General features: G+C 31.7%; 2 protein-coding genes across 2 annotated transcripts in view; one reads left to right on the top strand and one right to left on the bottom strand.

Annotated features, from left to right (window-relative positions):
• Nucleotides 1–7,354: 7,354 nt before the first annotated feature.
• LOC105141703 (protease Do-like 1, chloroplastic) lies at nucleotides 7,355–11,229 on the top strand. Its single transcript, XM_011049012.1, has 8 exons — nucleotides 7,355–7,852; nucleotides 7,925–8,047; nucleotides 8,133–8,304; nucleotides 8,618–8,655; nucleotides 9,086–9,284; nucleotides 9,418–9,570; nucleotides 9,733–9,867; nucleotides 10,846–11,229. The coding sequence occupies exons 1-8, from the start codon at nucleotides 7,461–7,463 to the stop codon at nucleotides 10,921–10,923; spliced, it is 1,290 nt and encodes a 429-aa protein (XP_011047314.1). The 5' UTR covers nucleotides 7,355–7,460; the 3' UTR covers nucleotides 10,924–11,229.
• A 6,124-nt stretch (nucleotides 11,230–17,353) lies between these two features.
• CA1 (carbonic anhydrase 1) overlaps nucleotides 17,354–18,719 on the bottom strand; it is a 3,303-nt gene continuing 1,937 nt past the window's right edge. The window contains exons 6-10 of the mRNA XM_011049011.1: nucleotides 18,601–18,654; nucleotides 18,334–18,419; nucleotides 18,135–18,240; nucleotides 17,899–18,057; nucleotides 17,354–17,605 (exon numbers count right to left, since the gene is read on the bottom strand). Of these exons, the coding sequence (XP_011047313.1) occupies nucleotides 17,567–17,605; nucleotides 17,899–18,057; nucleotides 18,135–18,240; nucleotides 18,334–18,419; nucleotides 18,601–18,654 (444 nt within the window). The 3' untranslated portion in view covers nucleotides 17,354–17,566. The remainder of the gene's footprint in view (nucleotides 17,606–17,898; nucleotides 18,058–18,134; nucleotides 18,241–18,333; nucleotides 18,420–18,600; nucleotides 18,655–18,719) is intronic.

Genomic DNA, 18,719 nt, shown 5'->3' with positions numbered 1-18,719 from the left:
CAATCCAAACCAGAACACTGTTCGGTAATTGGGTCATATATGGAGCTATAGATCTCATATTTAAGTCTAATTTATATGGATGAAAAGGTAAGAAATAGGCCTACAACTTTCATATAGAGCCTAAGATCTAAAAAGGTCATTTTCAAGTCCAAATTGTAGCAACAACTTTCTTTATTATTATTATTGTTGTTGTTGTTATTATTATTATTGTTGTTGTTGTTGTTATTGTTATTTTTGTTGTATTATTGTTATTTGTAATTTGTACAATTAACCTCCCTGTGGTTTGACCCCAGTTTTGCCGAGTTTTTTATTATTTCGACACTCCTGCACTTTGGAGAAGACATCAATCTTTTAGTCGTGTCATAAAGATTGAGCCTTATGCAACAAGATAAAGAAATATTTTTAGGGCCATGTTTAGTAAAACTATATTTTTGTTCAAAACAAAACTGTTAAAACAAGTCTAAAGATATGCTTGTGAAACACACCTTTAAACTAAAATTTCTTTTATCAAAATAGTAGCAAACCAAACAAATCCATAAAGTATTTGACCTGGTTTTAACCCATCCAGAATGACTCAAAAGCACTAGTTCAACCATAAACTAAATAAAAAACCAAGCTTCCATGCAAAACTAATCCAAAATAAGGATTTAAACCAAAACAAATCAAAACTAAAAAAAAAAAGACACACAAAAAATCATAATTTTTTTTAATGAAAATGGATCAAACACTAACAAAAATTAAGAATATGAAGAACATTCAAACTAAAATCCAGCAACATAAACATCAAACCAAACCTGATTTCAAGCAATAAAAGGTAAGGTTTTGCTTATAAGCAGGCGTAGATCAAGAATCAAAAATCTATGTTCTTCGATTAACACTTAAAAGCCATGATTTAATTAAAGTATGTTTGGGCAGTTAAAAGAATTCTAGATTCTAAATGTATGAATATGTGTTATTAATGCGTTTTAACCTTAAATTGTTTGCTAAAGATGAGAAACTAACATGCATCTACCAAAATTAACCTAAAATAACTAAAAAAACAAGAGGCTAGAACAAAGTTCATGAGAAGAACATGAACCCAAAATTTGGAATATTTCTAGAAATTGAAGAACTAATGCCAAAACCTAGATTTGTTCTACTATGCATCTACACACACTGTTTTTGATTCTCACTAACCACAGTATTAATACAGAGCATAGTTTAATCCAAAGAACTATCACATAACATCAAATCATCAATAACATTAATGAAGTTCCAAAGTCCAAAACTACCAAAGCTAAATAGCAAACTTATTAATGCTATTTGAATTCAAAACTTGACATTTGTAATATCTATATGTCAAAACATACTTGAAATGACCCAGCCTTTTCAAGGCCAAAGTTACTGGATTTTGTTTTTGATACACGTTCCCATAATATTATTTTTCCATACTATTAGGTTTACATTATCTCATGTCAACATATTAATGAATTTTCATTCTTGTTCTAATCTCGTATCATCACGAGTTCATATAAAAGTGTTGAATAACAAGTTACACAACTAGTACTTTTGTTATCCTGACTGCATATGATTCTTAGAGCATGACATCCTCATTAGATGAATACCTTATATGAGTATTCATACACTTCATATCAACTTGTTTGTACATTCTCGTCCATATTCCATTTTAATATTTTATTACTAGTTTTTATAAAAGGGGTTGGATGACTAATTAAATGATTTACATATCCGTTCATGCAGAACTCATATCACCTATAATATGCGAGTATATAATTCTTTTTGAAATGTGTGAGTCACGAAATGAATTTCCTTACACACTATATTGGTATGATGTCCCTATTACAACACAAGATAATTTTAAGCATTATAGGCCATTTAAGAAAACATAATAAAACAAGATTAAAGTCACATTTTATTCATGGACCAAAAAACATAATTCTTTAATTTTCCTTTACTTATATAAATACCACCATTAAAAATTCAGCAATTACCGAGGCTAATCGCAATACTCAAACCCAATCATTCATCTCGAATGTCGTTAGCAGAATTAATGTTTTTCTCTGTTTAAAGCATAACCATTATAGTCCTTTCATGTACTTAGTAGATACGAAACATAGTATACATAAATGCATTAGTTCTTTAAACTAACTTATACACTCAAATCCGACTATCCTCTTAGGAGGCCATTATCTAAAGCCAATCATTTATTCATCTTGTCATCCATTAGAGTGCCATTAGCCGTAACTACTCATTTTTTTTCCATCTCAGTCATTCACTTAGGATGCGATTAGCTGAAGTTAGTCATTTCTTTATCCTAATTATCCATTTAGAATGTGATTAGCCGAAGTTAGTAATTTATTCATCCCAATTATTCATTTAGGATGCCATTATTCATAGTTAATCACTTGTTCATCTCGGTCATCCACCTAGGATGCTATTAGCTGAAGTTAGTAATTTATGCATCTCAATTATCCATTTAGGATGCTATTTTTTGAAGTTAATCATTTATTCATTTTGGTATTCATCTAGGGTGCCATATTCGTAGCTAATCCTTTATTCGTTCTACTAATTCATCTATGGTGTCATTACTGTAGCTAATCCTTTATTCATCTTGAGTATCCATTTAGGATGTCATTTACTAAAGCTAATCATTTATTCGTTATGGTAATTCATTTATGGTGCCATTACCGTAGCTAATCCTGTATTCATCTCGAGTATCCATTTAGGATGCCATTAGTCGAAGCTAATTAATCATCTATCTCGATCATCCATTCAGACACCATTAGCCGAAGCTAATCTTTGTTCATTTTGGTCATCCATTTTGGATGCCATTAGCCAAAGCTAATCAATCGTTTGTTCTAATCATCCCTTTGGATGCCATTAGCGAAAGTTAATCAATCATTTATCTCGGTCATCCATTTGGATGCCATTAACTGAAGCTAATCGATCATTTATCCCCGTTATCCATTTGGATGCCATTAGTTGAAGCTAATCGATCATTTGTCCCCGTTATCCATTCGGATGCCATTAGCTGAAACTAATCATTTATTTGTCCCGGTCATCCCTTCGGATGCCATGACTTTAAGCTAATAAATCATTTGTCCCAGTCATCCATTCAGATGTCATTAGCCAAAGCTAATACATTTTTTGTTCCGGTCAATCATTCAAATGACATTATCCGAAGCTAATCATTGTTTCATCAAACAATTCATAACAATTTGACATTCCCCACAACATAATAGCAGACCTTTCATGGTACTCGTACCACCATTTCCTAATAGTTTATCATTTAGTAACACGATGATAGATCTTTTGTAATGTAGAACCAAACATTCCATAACAGTTTAACATTCAATATAACACAACAATACCCTTTGTATCACTCATTCAACCATTCATGACAGTTAATGTCTAATGCAACACAACAATAAATCCCCTATAATACTCACACCACCATTCGTGGTAATTAACCATTAATATAATACAATGGTAGATCTTTCATAACACTCATACAATCATTCATCACCATTACATTCAATAAAAATACAACAATAGATCTTTGGTAATACATTCATCATAATTACATTCAATATAATAAAATGATAGATCCTTCGTAAAACTCATACAATCATTCATTATCATTACATTCAATAAAAACACAATAGTAGATCCTTAGTAATATATTCATCACAATTACATTCAATATAATATAATGATAGATCCTTCGTAAAACTCATACAATCATTCATCACCATTACATTAAATAAAAATATAATAGTAGGTCCTTCTTACTGCTCATATTACCATTTATTAGTAGCCCAAATCCATAATAGCCCCAAACATCATCTCATATTTGGTTTAGTATTCATCACAACTCAATAAGATATTCACCCTAAATGGGTCATTTTAGAACTCTAGTATTTTCACCATTATTTTAACATTCATCAAGAACTTGTTCGACAATTTATAGTCATTTCGACAATCATCAAGAATTTAATCCAACTCTTCTTTGTTGTTTCCTCTATCAACGAGGATTTAAATAAAATATCATCACAAGTGAATCATTTTAAAACATAAACATTAAAATGGGAAAAAGGTGGAAACCACCTACATTAAAATGGGAAAAAGGTGGAAACCACCTACCTGCTCCATTTGTGGTCTGTCCTTATCCTAGTGATAGTCCGATCCTACTCACAAAACCTAAGACACCAATGGCCATAATCAATTCATTTGTATCTTCAATTCACATTCATCACCACACTTATTTCAAAAGTTCATACCTTCACATTCAAGTGTTCCACATTTTACACCATCATAACATGAAATTGTTACTAATATTTAAGTCATTTTTGCCTAGAAGTCTATTGTAGAAATCAGCAGCAAAAATTGGTTGCTGCAAGCTGCCTAATTCGGCAGCAAAAATTGGTTTGCTGCAGGCTGCCAATTTGGCAGCAAAAACTGGTTCGTTGCAGCCAATAAGTTTTGCGACAACGAATGCTACTTCGCTGCAAATAACTCAATTTTGGTAGTGAATCCTAATTTGCAGTAGGAAACTCAATTTCAATTGTGAATTGCAAATTCACAGCAGCCACCTCAACTTCGACAATGACTCCCAAATTTACTGTAAAACACACATTTTGACAACAAATGCTAATTCACTGCAGATAACTCAGTTTCAACAATGAATCACAATTCGTTGTAGACAACTCAACTTTGACAACGACTCCCAAATTCACTGCAAAGCATATATTTCGACAATGAATGCTAATTCGCTGCAGAAAACTTAGTTTCGACACAGAATCATAATTTCACTGTAGACAACTCAGCTTCAGCGGCAAATCACAAATTCACTGTAGAACACATATTTCTGTAGCGAATGTTAATTCGCTATAGAAAACTCAATTTCGGCAGCGAATCGTAAATTCACAGTAGCTAACTCAACTTCAGCAGCAACTCCCAAATTCATTGCAAAACACACATTTTGGTTGTGAATGCTAATTCGTTGCAAATAACTCAGTATTGGTAGCGAATCACACATTCACTACAGAACACACATTTTGATAGTGAATGCTAATTTGCTGCAAACAATTCAGTTTCTATAGCGAATCATAATTTTACTGCAGAACATCTAATTCAGCAGTGAAAACTAATTCATTGTAGAAGACTCAGTTTCGATAGTGAATTGCAAATTCATTTCCCAACCCATATTTTGGCATGAACACACCCTCACATGTTGTAACAACCCTATTACATAAACTATCTCTAAGTTCTAGCAGAACACACATATTAAAATCATCAATTCTTGCACATGATCTTTCAATAAATTCTAGTAGAACACAAACATTGAAACCATCAATTTCACTATATAATCTTTTGTTAAATATTCTGGAATCGGTTCCCCCTTACAACCTTGTTTTTATCCCTTGTTTTAGCTTAGTACTTTCCATAATAGTTGGAGTAAAGTTCCTAGGTCATGCATCCATAGTTTTCTTTTTTCTTTTTATTTCAAGACCTTAAGAACAGATGGAGAAAGACATGGTTCATACCTCATGGATTTAGTATTTTGGGAAGGGGTTTGGCAACATTTACTTGTCTAATTTGTAAGCTATCAACTTGGTGTCCTTGAGAAGCAAGGATTTCATGTAATTTTTTTTTCCTCTAAGCTGTCGACTTTGTTTCCTTCCAAACATAGGACTTTTAATACTACCAAAGTTGCTAAAAATAGAATGATTGTTATCAGATCTCAAATCTAACCTTAAACACATTGTTTGTTTTTTCCTTTATAATGAGTTACGGAGTTTATTGAATATAAATAGAAAATTTGAGATTTCTAACTTCCATTCCAGCATGAATTGTAATAAAATTTCATTTATAGCTTTAGATATACTCTAAACAATACACAAATATCTAGTTTAATAGATTTATAAGAACCAATAGGTATAAGCAATCCTCACATATGCACATAAAAATATTATTATGAAATTAAAGCTTGTTAAAAAAATTTACTAAACAAGGTTAGAAAATAACAAATGAGTTATAAATCAAATAGGGAAAAAAATCATAAATCAACTAGAAAAATAATGCAATTCTCATATAGTGCTAGACCTTGAAATTTTTCAATCATTATAAAATCTTATATATATAGATTGAGCTAAAATTTTGTTAAAAGATTTCAAAGGACTCATATACATATATAAGCTGAATATCTCTTCTTCAGTTTTGATAATAAAATCTATTATGAAAATATAATATTTAGATTTTTTTATAAATATGAGTTTGAGAAATTTTTAGAATTTTCCAATCATCAATGTTTTTTGTAAAATTTTTAATAGTTATTTTTTCATTTTGTACAATCCTTCTGCTTTTAGAAGATTTAGAGGTAGAAGAAAATAAAATAGAAGTAATCGTGTGAAAAATAAAATTCATAAATAGAAAAGATAAATTAGAAAACAGGCTACAGGTTATATGAATTTATTATTCTAAAACTCAAACGGGACTTATATTATTTAGTTGTATACCTGTAGTGTGTGTTCTTTGAAATCTTTGGATAAAATTTTAGCCTAATCCAATTGTTGAAATAAAATTTATACTTATTATTATAAAACTATATATTAAAAAAATAAGTTCAAAATCTCATTTAATTGTCCAATTTGTAACCTATCAACTTGGCATCCTTGAGAATTAAGAATTTCATTGAAAAAAAAAATCCAGGTTGTCAACTTTGTTTCTTTGTAAAATAGGATTTTCAATATTATTAAAATTGCTAAAAATAGAATCATTATTGTTGTATAAATCTCTACATAAATCCCTGTATGATAAAAATTATCTATCAAATCTAACCTCAAATACATTATTTTTATTTTTATTTTTTAATGAATTATTGAAGTTATTAAATATGAATAAAAATTTTGAGATTTTTAACTTTCATTCCAGCATGAATTATAATAAAATTGTATTTATATCTTTGGATATACTCCAAACAAATATTTAGTTTAATAAATTTATTAACTCAAATATTTAAAATTAACCTAATTAATTTCTTTTAATTTTAGAGCAGACCGAAAGATTAAAAAGTAAGTTGTTGGATTTCGCTAGATGCACTAGAACGTGGTATGTCCTTAAAATCAACTCACGTAGAGATATTTTTAAGATGTGATATACCAGAATCAAATAACTAGGTTAAAAGCGTTTTTGCTTACACGCAAACATTCGAATAATCAAGATCAGAGAAGCTGACAACGGGAGCAGCAATCCACTAGAGCAAGGGCGGGCCATATCAATTATCATCACATGGCTGTGACTGTGAGCGATAAAGGAGTTCATTTTAGGTTTTTTTTTTTTTTTTGTTGTAAATAGAAGTCAGCAAATAACTAATAAATTAGTAGTTTATATATTTGTTTATGGACTCTATTTAATACCGAAACCACCTCCATCGACATCGAGAAAATCGAAAGAAGGAAATGGCCGGAGCTGCATCTTCTTCTTCTTCTTCACTTATTTCAACAGGCTTCCTTCTCTGTCATTTCCCTCAGTTTCCGAAGAAGAAAGCAACAACACTCGCTCTATCCTCCAAATCCCACAACAATAAAATATTCCTCCACAATCACAAGCAACTTAAATTAGCTATAAACACCACCACCACCACCAAATTATTGAGGGATTCTTTTCTTGTAGTGTGTACATCAGTGGCGTTATCATTTTCTCTGTTGATTGCGGATGTAGACTCTTCTGCTTTGGCTTTCGTTATCACCACTACCACTCCTCGTAAATTGCAGTCCGATGAACTCGCTACTGTTCGGCTCTTTCAAGAAAACACTCCTTCCGTTGTATACATCACCAATCTTGCTGTCAGGTGCGCTTCCTTTTTTCCTTTTTCTTTTTAATTCTTGATTCTTTAAATTAATTAATAAAGTTAACTGTACAGACAAGATGCATTTACGTTGGACGTGCTGGAGGTGCCTCAAGGATCAGGTTCTGGGTTCGTGTGGGACAAAGATGGCCACGTTGTCACTAATTATCACGTCATTCGTGGTGCTTCTGATCTCAAGTTAGTCCCATTAATGGCTTTTACTTTTCTTGAATATATTGCTGTTATTGTAGTAACTTTAATTAGCTTGTGGTACCTTAATTAGGGTCACTCTTGCTGATCAATCAACTTATGATGCAAAAGTTGTTGGCTTTGATCAAGATAAGGATGTTGCTGTATTGCGAGTTGACGCTCCCAGAGATAAGCTACGACCCATTCCTGTTGGTGTCTCCGCTGATTTGCTTGTTGGTCAGAAAGTGTTTGCTATTGGCAACCCTGTGAGTGAGTTTGGTTTTTTACCCAGCCCTAGAATTTGGGTGGCATATAGGATTGAATTATGAAACCTACATGAATTTGCTGTTAGAATCCATCCCCCTTTCTTAATCCTAATTTTATTTATATATAATATATTTTGTCCCTTTAATTCTCCATTTCTTTTCTCCAAAAAAAATTGATTAAAACCTGATTTTGTAACAATGTTTAGTTTATTTATAATTCCTGATTGAGGGTTTGGACATCATGTAATTGCACCACTGTTTAGTTTATTGTAAAGGTTACTCTAATTGGCAATCTGATTTTCTGATTTTTCAGTTTGGACTTGACCATACTCTTACAACCGGTGTCATCAGGTATGATAGCCAGCAGAGTTTATTTTATTGTGTTCGTTTGTATTGTTACTTTTAGAGACACATACACACAATCATTGAAAAATTATAGGTTTGATTATGATCTCCATCTACGTTAATGCTCCAACAATTGACTGCAATTTGTAATTTGTTTTAAAGCTGTGATTCAACTGAAAGTTTTGGAAATAGCATGTAATTACAGTTGATTAGATTTTGCTTTCTGTTTAGTATTTGATGGAGATATGAATACCTTGTACACCATTGATCACTTATGTTTTCATTGCCATGTCATTAACTGATAAAAGAACAACAAAAAAATAAATAAGAATGTAGGAATAAGATGTATGGTTCTGGTTGTCATTTCGGTTGATACACCCGTATGTCTATGTGTGAGACACCATTTTGCTAACATGTTATTTGTGCTCTTTTCTAGTGGGCTTCGTAGAGAAATCAGTTCAGCTGCTACTGGCCGTCCAATTCAGGATGTAATACAGACAGATGCTGCTATTAATCCTGGTAATAGTGGAGGGCCACTTCTTGATAGTTCAGGGAGCCTTATTGGAATAAATACAGCCATATATTCTCCATCTGGTGCATCCTCTGGCGTTGGATTTTCAATTCCAGTTGACACTGTAAGTCATCACTCATGCCCTTGATTTTTTGTTTTCACAATGAACTTTTCTATGGCATTTGAGAGGAAGGAGAAACTTTCTTCTCTTGTTGTGCTTGTGAATAATTTACTAATCCTCATTTTTGCAAAGCTAGGTAAGTGGCATTGTTGATCAGTTGGTAAGGTTCGGAAAAGTAACAAGACCCATTTTGGGTATTAAGTTTGCACCTGATCAATCTGTGGAGCAGTTGGGGGTAAGTGGAGTGCTTGTCTTAGATGCTCCTACAAATGGTCCAGCTGGAAAAGCGGTATGTTCCATTCTTTCTTTCACATTTCTTCATAAAACTTTCTATTAAACCAACCTTTCTTTTCACTAGGTAAAATGGTTGGGCTTCATGTCCTTCTTAATGGCGGTGTCATAAGAAATTTTGTGTTCTACTTCCATTCATGTATGAATCTCTCTTCTGCAGGGTTTGCAACCAACCAAACGTGATGCTTATGGCAGACTTATTTTGGGTGATATCATAACTTCTGTGAACGGAAAAAAGGTTACAAATGGCAGTGACTTGTACAGAATACTTGACCAATGTAAAGTGGGTGAGCAGGTATGATTTTGATTCTTCTTCTTCTTTTTTTTTCCCTTTGACTAATGTTTCTGTATCTTTTGATCGAGGATGGGAGTTTGGTTTTAAGAGTAAGTTAGTGTTGTTTGCCATGTTTCCACTTTAGAGTTTAGCAATTTGAAAGTTGCCATGGAAATTAAGGGTTCCATTTGGTATAAAATATGCAAATTGATTCAATTTCTTTTTAAATAAAAATTTTGACTTGAAAGAAAAGCTATAAATATTTTTGGTTAGAAATAAATTTTGGCATAAAGCATAAGGTTGTTTCAAAATCGAGTCATAAATTTTGTTTTGATCGAAAGTATAAATTTGCAACTTTTACGTATTGATTTATACTGCCTTCATTCTTCAAAAAGTTATATCAATTCATTTTTGGGCACATACTTTTAACTTGACTCGTTTTTATCTTAAATTTTATGAAAATTAACTTTCAATTCATGACTCGAAGTCAAACAGAATTTAAAACCATTCCATTATTGTCTAGAGGTGAGGTAGAATGAAGTTCATGTGTCAAATACAATAGATATCAGTTGAAAATAAAGACAGGATACATGGATAAAATACAATGGTCCCTACTATGCATTCCACATGATTTTGTCTCTGTATTTTGTGTTTGTTGGCCTAGTCTATAGGTGATGTGGTAGACTTAGTCTACCTAATAATTGTTCTTTAGTAAGAAAGTGGCAATGATGTGATCATTGACTGAAAGTAGTGAAGCAATGAAGCAATAGCATTTCTTTGTGGTTGTGATACAATTATACTGGGAAAGATATCCTTTGAAAACCTGATGATGGGTCTTCCTGTTCCATACACTTACTGCATTCTTGGATGTTATGCTGATGACTGTTGATGTGATGGACAAGTCACTATGTTATGCAAACCTTGAGCTACTTTAGTGAATGTATGACATTGAATTATTCTGATTGTTGTTGTTTGATATCAAACCGTTCTGATGCTCAGGTGACAGTGGAGGTGTTGCGTGGTGATCACAAGGAGAAGATTCCTGTAATACTGGAACCAAAGGCTGACGAGTCTTAATGTGTTAAAGGTCTGGCCTGTATATTTGATGCAGTACATGCATGGGGGAATGCAGTAAAAGGCTGACGATTATTTTGTGTATTAATTGTTTCACAAGAAAGGTTGTCGCTGTATTCCTTGTAAGTATTAGAAAGGATGCAGCCTCACAAACTCTCTTCATCAGGGTGCTTAATATCATTCTTGTCAGAAGAGGAAATGTACGTCACGCCAAGCAGTTCATGTTTAGTGAAATAACAATTTGATCTCTAGATGTCTCACACTTCCTGACTATTCTTACTGCTTCATGGCATCTCTCATTTATTGTCAGATCAAGGTTTCGACTTTAGAGGACTCGAATACAACTTTACCAACTAGCATATGACTAAAATTTTGGAGTTATGCCTCATTTCCCTGGTCAGAATTTGCTAAGTTGACCTGAAATTTTGGTTGGCGGTAGGTTGGTTACTCTACCCAGGCTTCAATGTACGATTTATCTGTGTTGGATCAGTGTTTAAGTCGCTGATGAATGACGAGGGTTCTTGTACAGAAACTGCCCTTTTTATATGTTCAACTTTCAAGGACATCAAAGTCTGTTTCCCCTTTTGAAGAAATGCATCACTAATGATGCACGGAGCTGGTGTCCTTGTGAGGCTGCCGCCATTTATGATTATCCTAGACATGCTTCGGCTAAGGCTCATAGCAACGATCATACCTAGGCCATGTAACTGGGCTTAAGCTGAACATATATGGAGGAGGTAACCCCTCATGCATAATCATGCTAGAATGTTGCTAGTGATATCCAAATATTTGGCTGGTAACTTTCATAAATTCCCTATTACACTCGTTATCTGTTTATATTATAATACATCTTAGTTATGTAAATTGACATTATAAATTACTTTTAACTGTTGCCTTATTAATAAAACTTATTAATCATACACATAAGATGCTATTTGTTGAACAAATTTTCATGTCATCTTGTTGTCTTATCTAGTTCATTTACACATATTTTATATCTTTGTACATTGATGTCTTATACATCAATGACATTAAAAGAGTTTATACATGATATGTTTATATATACATTTACATGTTTCATGACCAATACATAAATTCACTTTAGAGTATACTTTACTCTCTAAATTTTAGCTAAAATAGCTAAAAAGTTATTTTAGCTAGCTAGCTAAAAGAATATTATTACATTCATACTCTCTAAAATAAAAAGCCATGAATATGTACTTTTTTATCCAATTAAAAATTTTTATTTTTAAAATTCAAGTATTACAATAATTATATTTCAACAATCATAATCTTAAAACGATTATATTTTAATGATCATATTCTTGATGGCTATATTTTTACTACTTTCATTTACTTCATCATTTGCCTCACTATCTCCATCTTAACTACATTTTTTTATATTTCTTTTGTTCATTCCATTTTTATGGCTTCAATAGTTTTTTACTTGAAATGTTTTTTTTCATAATAATGACTTTAATGATAATTTAGAATTATTTGTAGCAATGATAATTAAAGAAGAGCAACAAGTTAGTGAGGGGTGATCATCATGATCTTCAATGATTTTATAAGTCAAAACATGCTTTACATGCTGAATCGTTTTTTTTTTTTAAAAAAAAAGTGAAATTGGGTTGAAATCAGGTAAAATCATTAAAATCGGATGAAATCTTGTAAAATCACGATTTCAAGATCGATTTTACGATTGTAACAAAATGCATGCACTGAAACAAAATGTCCCCCCATGGTCCTACTATCAGACACTTATTGGATATGGAAATGCACAGTCATGCCACACAATCACACCAGATAAGCTGCTTCCAGGGTTTCAGGTTATCTAGGCAAGCCGATCATTTTTTAGGTTAAAGAGATCATGGAAGGAACGATGGATCTAAATGAACATTATAAGATAGAAGGATCAGTATATAAGGCCAAATTTAATTGTCGGGTCTTGGTAATGAAGAAAACCAAGGATGATGTCATAGAAGAACTAAAGATTTTGCAGAAAGTCTATCATGCAAATCTAGTTAAACTAGTGGGGATGTCATTTGTATTTGACAAAGAAGGAAATCGCTTCTTGGTTTATGAATTTGCAGAAAATGGATCACTGGAAAAGTGATTGCATCCCACCTCTATGGATTTCCTCACTTGGAGTCCTAAGTTATTCACTGCTACTCCTAGTTTACTGCTTCGGCATGTTCATGATTTTTCCGCTGGCATGACTCATGAAAAAAAAAAAATAAAGTTTCAAGCCATGTCCATGGTTTATTGAGAGCCCATCTGATCAATGCATTACTCATGTTAAACAAGAATGAATCCATCATATTAAAAAAAAAACCTTATAATTTGGGCATTTTTAAGAGCTACATGAATCACATAAAGCAATGTTACTAATCTTAGATCAGACAACAATCCAATAAAAAAAAAAGAATCATCATGTTATTGGTTTTATAAGGTTATAAGTTGAAGTATTGGATCAATTATATTATAATATAAATATATTTTATAACGTATAAAAAATAAATTTTTATATGTATGAATTTCTCAATAGCAAATTATGTATAAATTATTATTTGAACCATGAATTTTAAGATGCGTGAATTATGTATGAATTTTTATTTAAAATATGAATTTTGAAGTGCTTGAATTATGTATGAAGTTTTATTTGAAGCATATTTTTTTTGTTAATGTATTTTAAAATTTCTTACGATTTTATGATCTGAATTTGTATTACATTTTCCATGTCATGTTAAAATCATGATTTTAACAACCTTGATCTTTTCATTGATCATGAGAGACCTGAAGGCTATAAAATGCTTGAACATCATTGTTTTGATGAAACTTTTTATATCCTTTATATTTTTTTCGAAGAAAATTTTGGATGAGTCATTCATTTTTTTTTTAAATTTGATGTAAAAGCATATGATCCTACAAAAAATAGTAGCATCAATGAAAATCCTCGCATACGAAGCATTTGTAGATTTTATGGATGAATACATGTAGATTACCAAAAGAACCTCAATAAAAAAAATTAAATATTTTGTGAAGGAAAATGTTGCGATATTTGAGGAGTACTTAAAGTCACCAAACATTAATGATATAGCTAGATTGTTGGTGATTAGTGAACATCATCACTTTCCTAGGATGTTAGAAGTACCATTTCCATGTATTGTAAATGAAAGAATTGTCCAACTGTAAGGTATAATATGTATTGAGGTCATATCTATAAACCAATAGTTATTCTAGAAGTTATGGCTTTATATAATCTTTGGATTACTAGGATTTCATAATAACATCAACATTCTAAAACAATCTTATTATCTTTTCTAAACTTATAAAAGGATGTAGTCTATGTGTTACCTATTCATTAAATGATCTTAACTACACGATGATATATTATCTTATTGATTATATATATCTAACATGATCAACTTCTATGAAAAAAAAAATTTTCATTACCATAATAAAATAAATAAAGGTACTTTATTGTAGCTTAAGATTCTACAAGGAAATTTATAGAACGAGATTTTAGTGTGATTCGTATACCTTTTTTTTAAATGTTATGACACTTAAAACAAGAATTTAATTCAGTGTAGAATTGAATGGAAGAAATCCATTATTTCATTGGGGACAATTTATAGCTTGTGAAATAGATGCCTGATCTTGATGCTGCAAGCTAAAACCTTTTATTTGGTATCTCTATCTTTCATAGAAAAACCCATGGATATAGTTAATGAACAACTAGAAGGTTTGAATAAAAAATTACAATTATAGATTTAATAGCATAGAAGTTCTTTTTTAATATATTCTCTTTAAGTTAAATCCTTTTCACACATTTGACAATTTTATTATAACCAGTCTCACTTAGATTATGCTCTAAATTGATAGTGAACACTTGTACAATGATTGATAATTTATTATGATATATGCACTCATTTTATAATAGTTCATCAGAGTCTTTCAAAACATGAAAAAAAAAAAACTAATTGCATCTGTATTTGGTTCTTCATCTATTATTAAGCATTCATTTGCATAACCTTGACTCATTCTCATCGCATCCATTACCATATTCTTATAATGATTATTATTGTCATTTACAACTCTATACATATTACTAGAACTAGAAGTTGATACAACAATCATTTACATCATGTTTTCGTAAGGAACGTATGGTTCATCATATGCAAAATAATATAAGTATTTCTTCATGAACTTTTTTTTGTAGAAGATGCATCGTTATGTCTAGATTGAGAACTTTTTTATTTTTACACCTTTTACATAAATATGTAATCTTGCCTCTAATAATGTTTCTCAAATTAGATAGTGTAGAATTAATAAAATCCTCAACCCCATTACAGAATTCCATCTTGTGCAACCTTTCAGACAAAACTCTATAGATCCAAAAATAATCGTTCATTACATATATCAAACCTATATACAATATTGATAACAATATGCATTAATTAATTAAGTAAACTAAATTAATTAGCTAATATTGGTTTAACTCAAATTTATTCAATCTATATGAATAGTACTCTTAAATTATTATCAATTTTCTATAAAAATTCAAATTCCTCCATATTTACCGAAATTTCCAACTCAACAATAAAATTGTTAAAATATAAAACATAACAATTAAATAAGTTATTATTTATTTCATTACAAAACACCTAATCACAAAATCAAAATAAATTTCATTAAATTAAAAAAAATATAATTTTTTAAAATCTCAAACAAACCCTAACATGTACAAATCATACATTCATACAATAAATTTCTATGAAAAAAAGCTATAAAATAAGTAAACACATAAATAAACTACATATACTAAATTAAAATGCCATAAAAACTAACATTTTAAAATTGAGTTCAAACAAAAAATGGATAGTGTTGCTTACTTATTATAGGGAATCCTAAAAAAATTAAACCAGAACAGGGACACTATCAGAATGAGCATTTAAGTGGCTGGATTTGTGGTGATGAGAGTTTAATTTATGATAAAATGGATTGGGGGTTTAGCTATTATTTGCAAAGAAGAAGAAGAAGTAGAAGAAATAGGGGAGGGGGAGGTTATTTATCATGTCATAACTTAAATATTACTAATATATATATTGACAAATATTAGCCATAACTTTTTTTGGTTGGCAATACTATATTTGCATGACATATCAATTTTTTTTTGTCATTTCTTCTATTCACAGTGCAATTCCATTAGTATATATCGACAAAAGATTTTTGTCGGTATATATTAAAGAATATAGCAAAAAACTATTATGTCAGTAAATTTCATTGTAATTCATTGACATAATTTTTTCATCGATATTTCTATTTGTATTTTTTAATTTTCTTGTAGTGAGATTATTTGTCTTACTTTTTTTTTATTATTTTATGATTACTTTTAATAGCGAGTTTATTATTGAGTAATAATCTCTTCTTTTTTTTTTTCAATATATATTTTCTTACACAAATATTCTATAAGATGAACTATTAGTTTTGACCCTAAATGAACGCAACTAATAGATTATACAACTTGAAAAATAAAGAGTGTTTTGAACCTAAATGAGCACACCTAATAGATTATACAACTTGGAAAATAAAGAGTTAAATAATGAATCTCTAGTGTGTGTGTATGAACATTCTAGCTTATCTCGGGGGTGATTATTATTTTCCTTTGAGCATAATCAAACTCCTTACAGTATAACTCTCTAAACTATTCATATGTATCTTAATTAGCTACGAATCATCTTTTTTCTATATTAGCCTTCTTTTATGTTGATAGACGAGGCATTTTGTCCAACACCTTATTTTACAAGGACATCCTTTAAACTCCTAGAATTAATGGCATTCCTAATTGGGATATTCATGTCCAAGAAGTATGTCCTCGTGTTGTAGGTGAGTTAATTTCATCAACCTTTTGATCTTAAGGACTAGCATTGTGAGGATGGCCTGTTTGTTAAGGCTCAAAGTGATCTTCCTGGTCCTCAAAATAGACAAGATCATGGGTGTCTTGTAGGAAGAAATCCTAAGAAAATTAGCCTAAAAGTTCGAGTCTAGGATAGGTTTTCTAGACAAGGTTATGATGATTCTCGAAATGTTAAGTCGAGTCGAGGCAAATGTCTAATTGATCGAAAATTGGATCGGTGGGGTCTGCCAAGAAGTTTGGCCTTCCACCCAACACAATTTAGAGCGTCCAAGGGACCCGTCCATCACTCGATATATTCAGCTTTATATCCCTCATGGTCTGTTCCTCCTCGTACAACTTCTCAATTTGTTTCACAGCCCAACTATATATTCAGCTAGTTCTTCTGGTGAATTTCGTGTAACTAATTAAGAGAAAGAGCAACAAAATCAAGTGGTTTGGCACTATCGATGGCATGTCTACGGATTTCCCCCGTTTTCCTTTATTCCTTGAGAAGGAACTCGAATACTTTGTGACTGTCATCTAAACATAGTTATATTTTTATTTTTTTTTGTTAGTTTTGATGCTAACACCAGCTAGGTTTTTCTGGTAGTATTACATAAATAAACAACCAATTAATTAAGCCTCAAGAGTTGTGTAGAAAATCTACATGTACAACCCACTGCATTACAAGGAACAAAGCATGGGAAGAGAGCCTCATCTTTGCAGGAATGACCTTTATGCAAGTCCCTACAGCTTCCAATGTAGTATGGTGGCCACATCCTTTACCTAACAAGGGAAGAAAGAAGGAAAATGCAGTAGTGAATAAAGTCTATATATAATTAGAGTGGTTTTATTACTTAATTTATTACGTTACAGGAAGATTATGATCGACAAGCAAGACTATAATAGAGTGCTGCTGCTGCATTTATTAGAGAAGGAGATGCTGGTAATCTCCATTTCATATATATGTTCATTAATCTCGATCGAAAATATAGCTCATTTAAGCATCTACAAAGTACATCTGGGAAAGAAAGTTAAGAACCAAGATAGGGTCACTGATATTTGGATGATGTTCATACGGAGAGAGAGGGAGAGAGGCTGTACTCAAGCCCCCAGAGCTCAAAACTGCCTTTGACAAAATCATAATAACCACCCTTCAGTCCTAGAGTTTTGTTCACCAAGCCATCTCTCACAAACGGGTAGGTTAGCAAGTGTCCAAGGGACACGTTCACTGCCTCCTGCAATATCGATTTACACTTGTTATTATTAGCAATTAATTAATGCCACTCGAAGTTGATCGTAGCTAAGCGCTTGCCTTTTCACATTGTGTGCACAGGTCTGGGAAAGGTGAATTGGCATGTTCTGCTAAAACCTTAGTCTTGGCAGGGTAGCACACTTTGACCCAGTCTTCTATGAAATCACTGCATATAAATCTCAATCATTAATTATACAATCGATATAAAAAGAAACAAATAACTCAATGGACTTCTTAATTAAGACGCTAGCTTACGTACGTTGATGTTGTTCCATCATAAGGGAAGGACATGAGGCCCTTAATTCCACCACAGGCGCTGTGTCCAATGACCACAATGTATTCCACCTGCAACACTCGCATGAACACCGATCAAACTTAAGCCTGGTTCTCCTGGCTGGTTTAAATATCAAATATGTGTGTGTGTGCGCGCGTGCATTCCATCGGTATTCAAGCAGTCTGAGAAGTTAATTGGCTGTCGACGGATCAGGAGAATTTCATTATCATGATGGGTAAGTAGCTAGCTCACCTTCAGATGCAAAACTGCGTACTCTACGGCTGGCCCCACTCCAGCGTACTTAGTCTGTTGCAATAAAAACAGAAAATTAAATAATTTTATCGCTGGGAAAGAGGAAAGATCACAGAGGA

Source organism: Populus euphratica, unplaced genomic scaffold, assembly GCF_000495115.2.
Source record: "Populus euphratica unplaced genomic scaffold, PopEup_1.0 scaffold126.1, whole genome shotgun sequence".
NCBI classification, from domain to species: domain Eukaryota; kingdom Viridiplantae; phylum Streptophyta; class Magnoliopsida; order Malpighiales; family Salicaceae; genus Populus; species Populus euphratica.
This window is presented reverse-complemented; position numbering and strand designations above follow the sequence as displayed.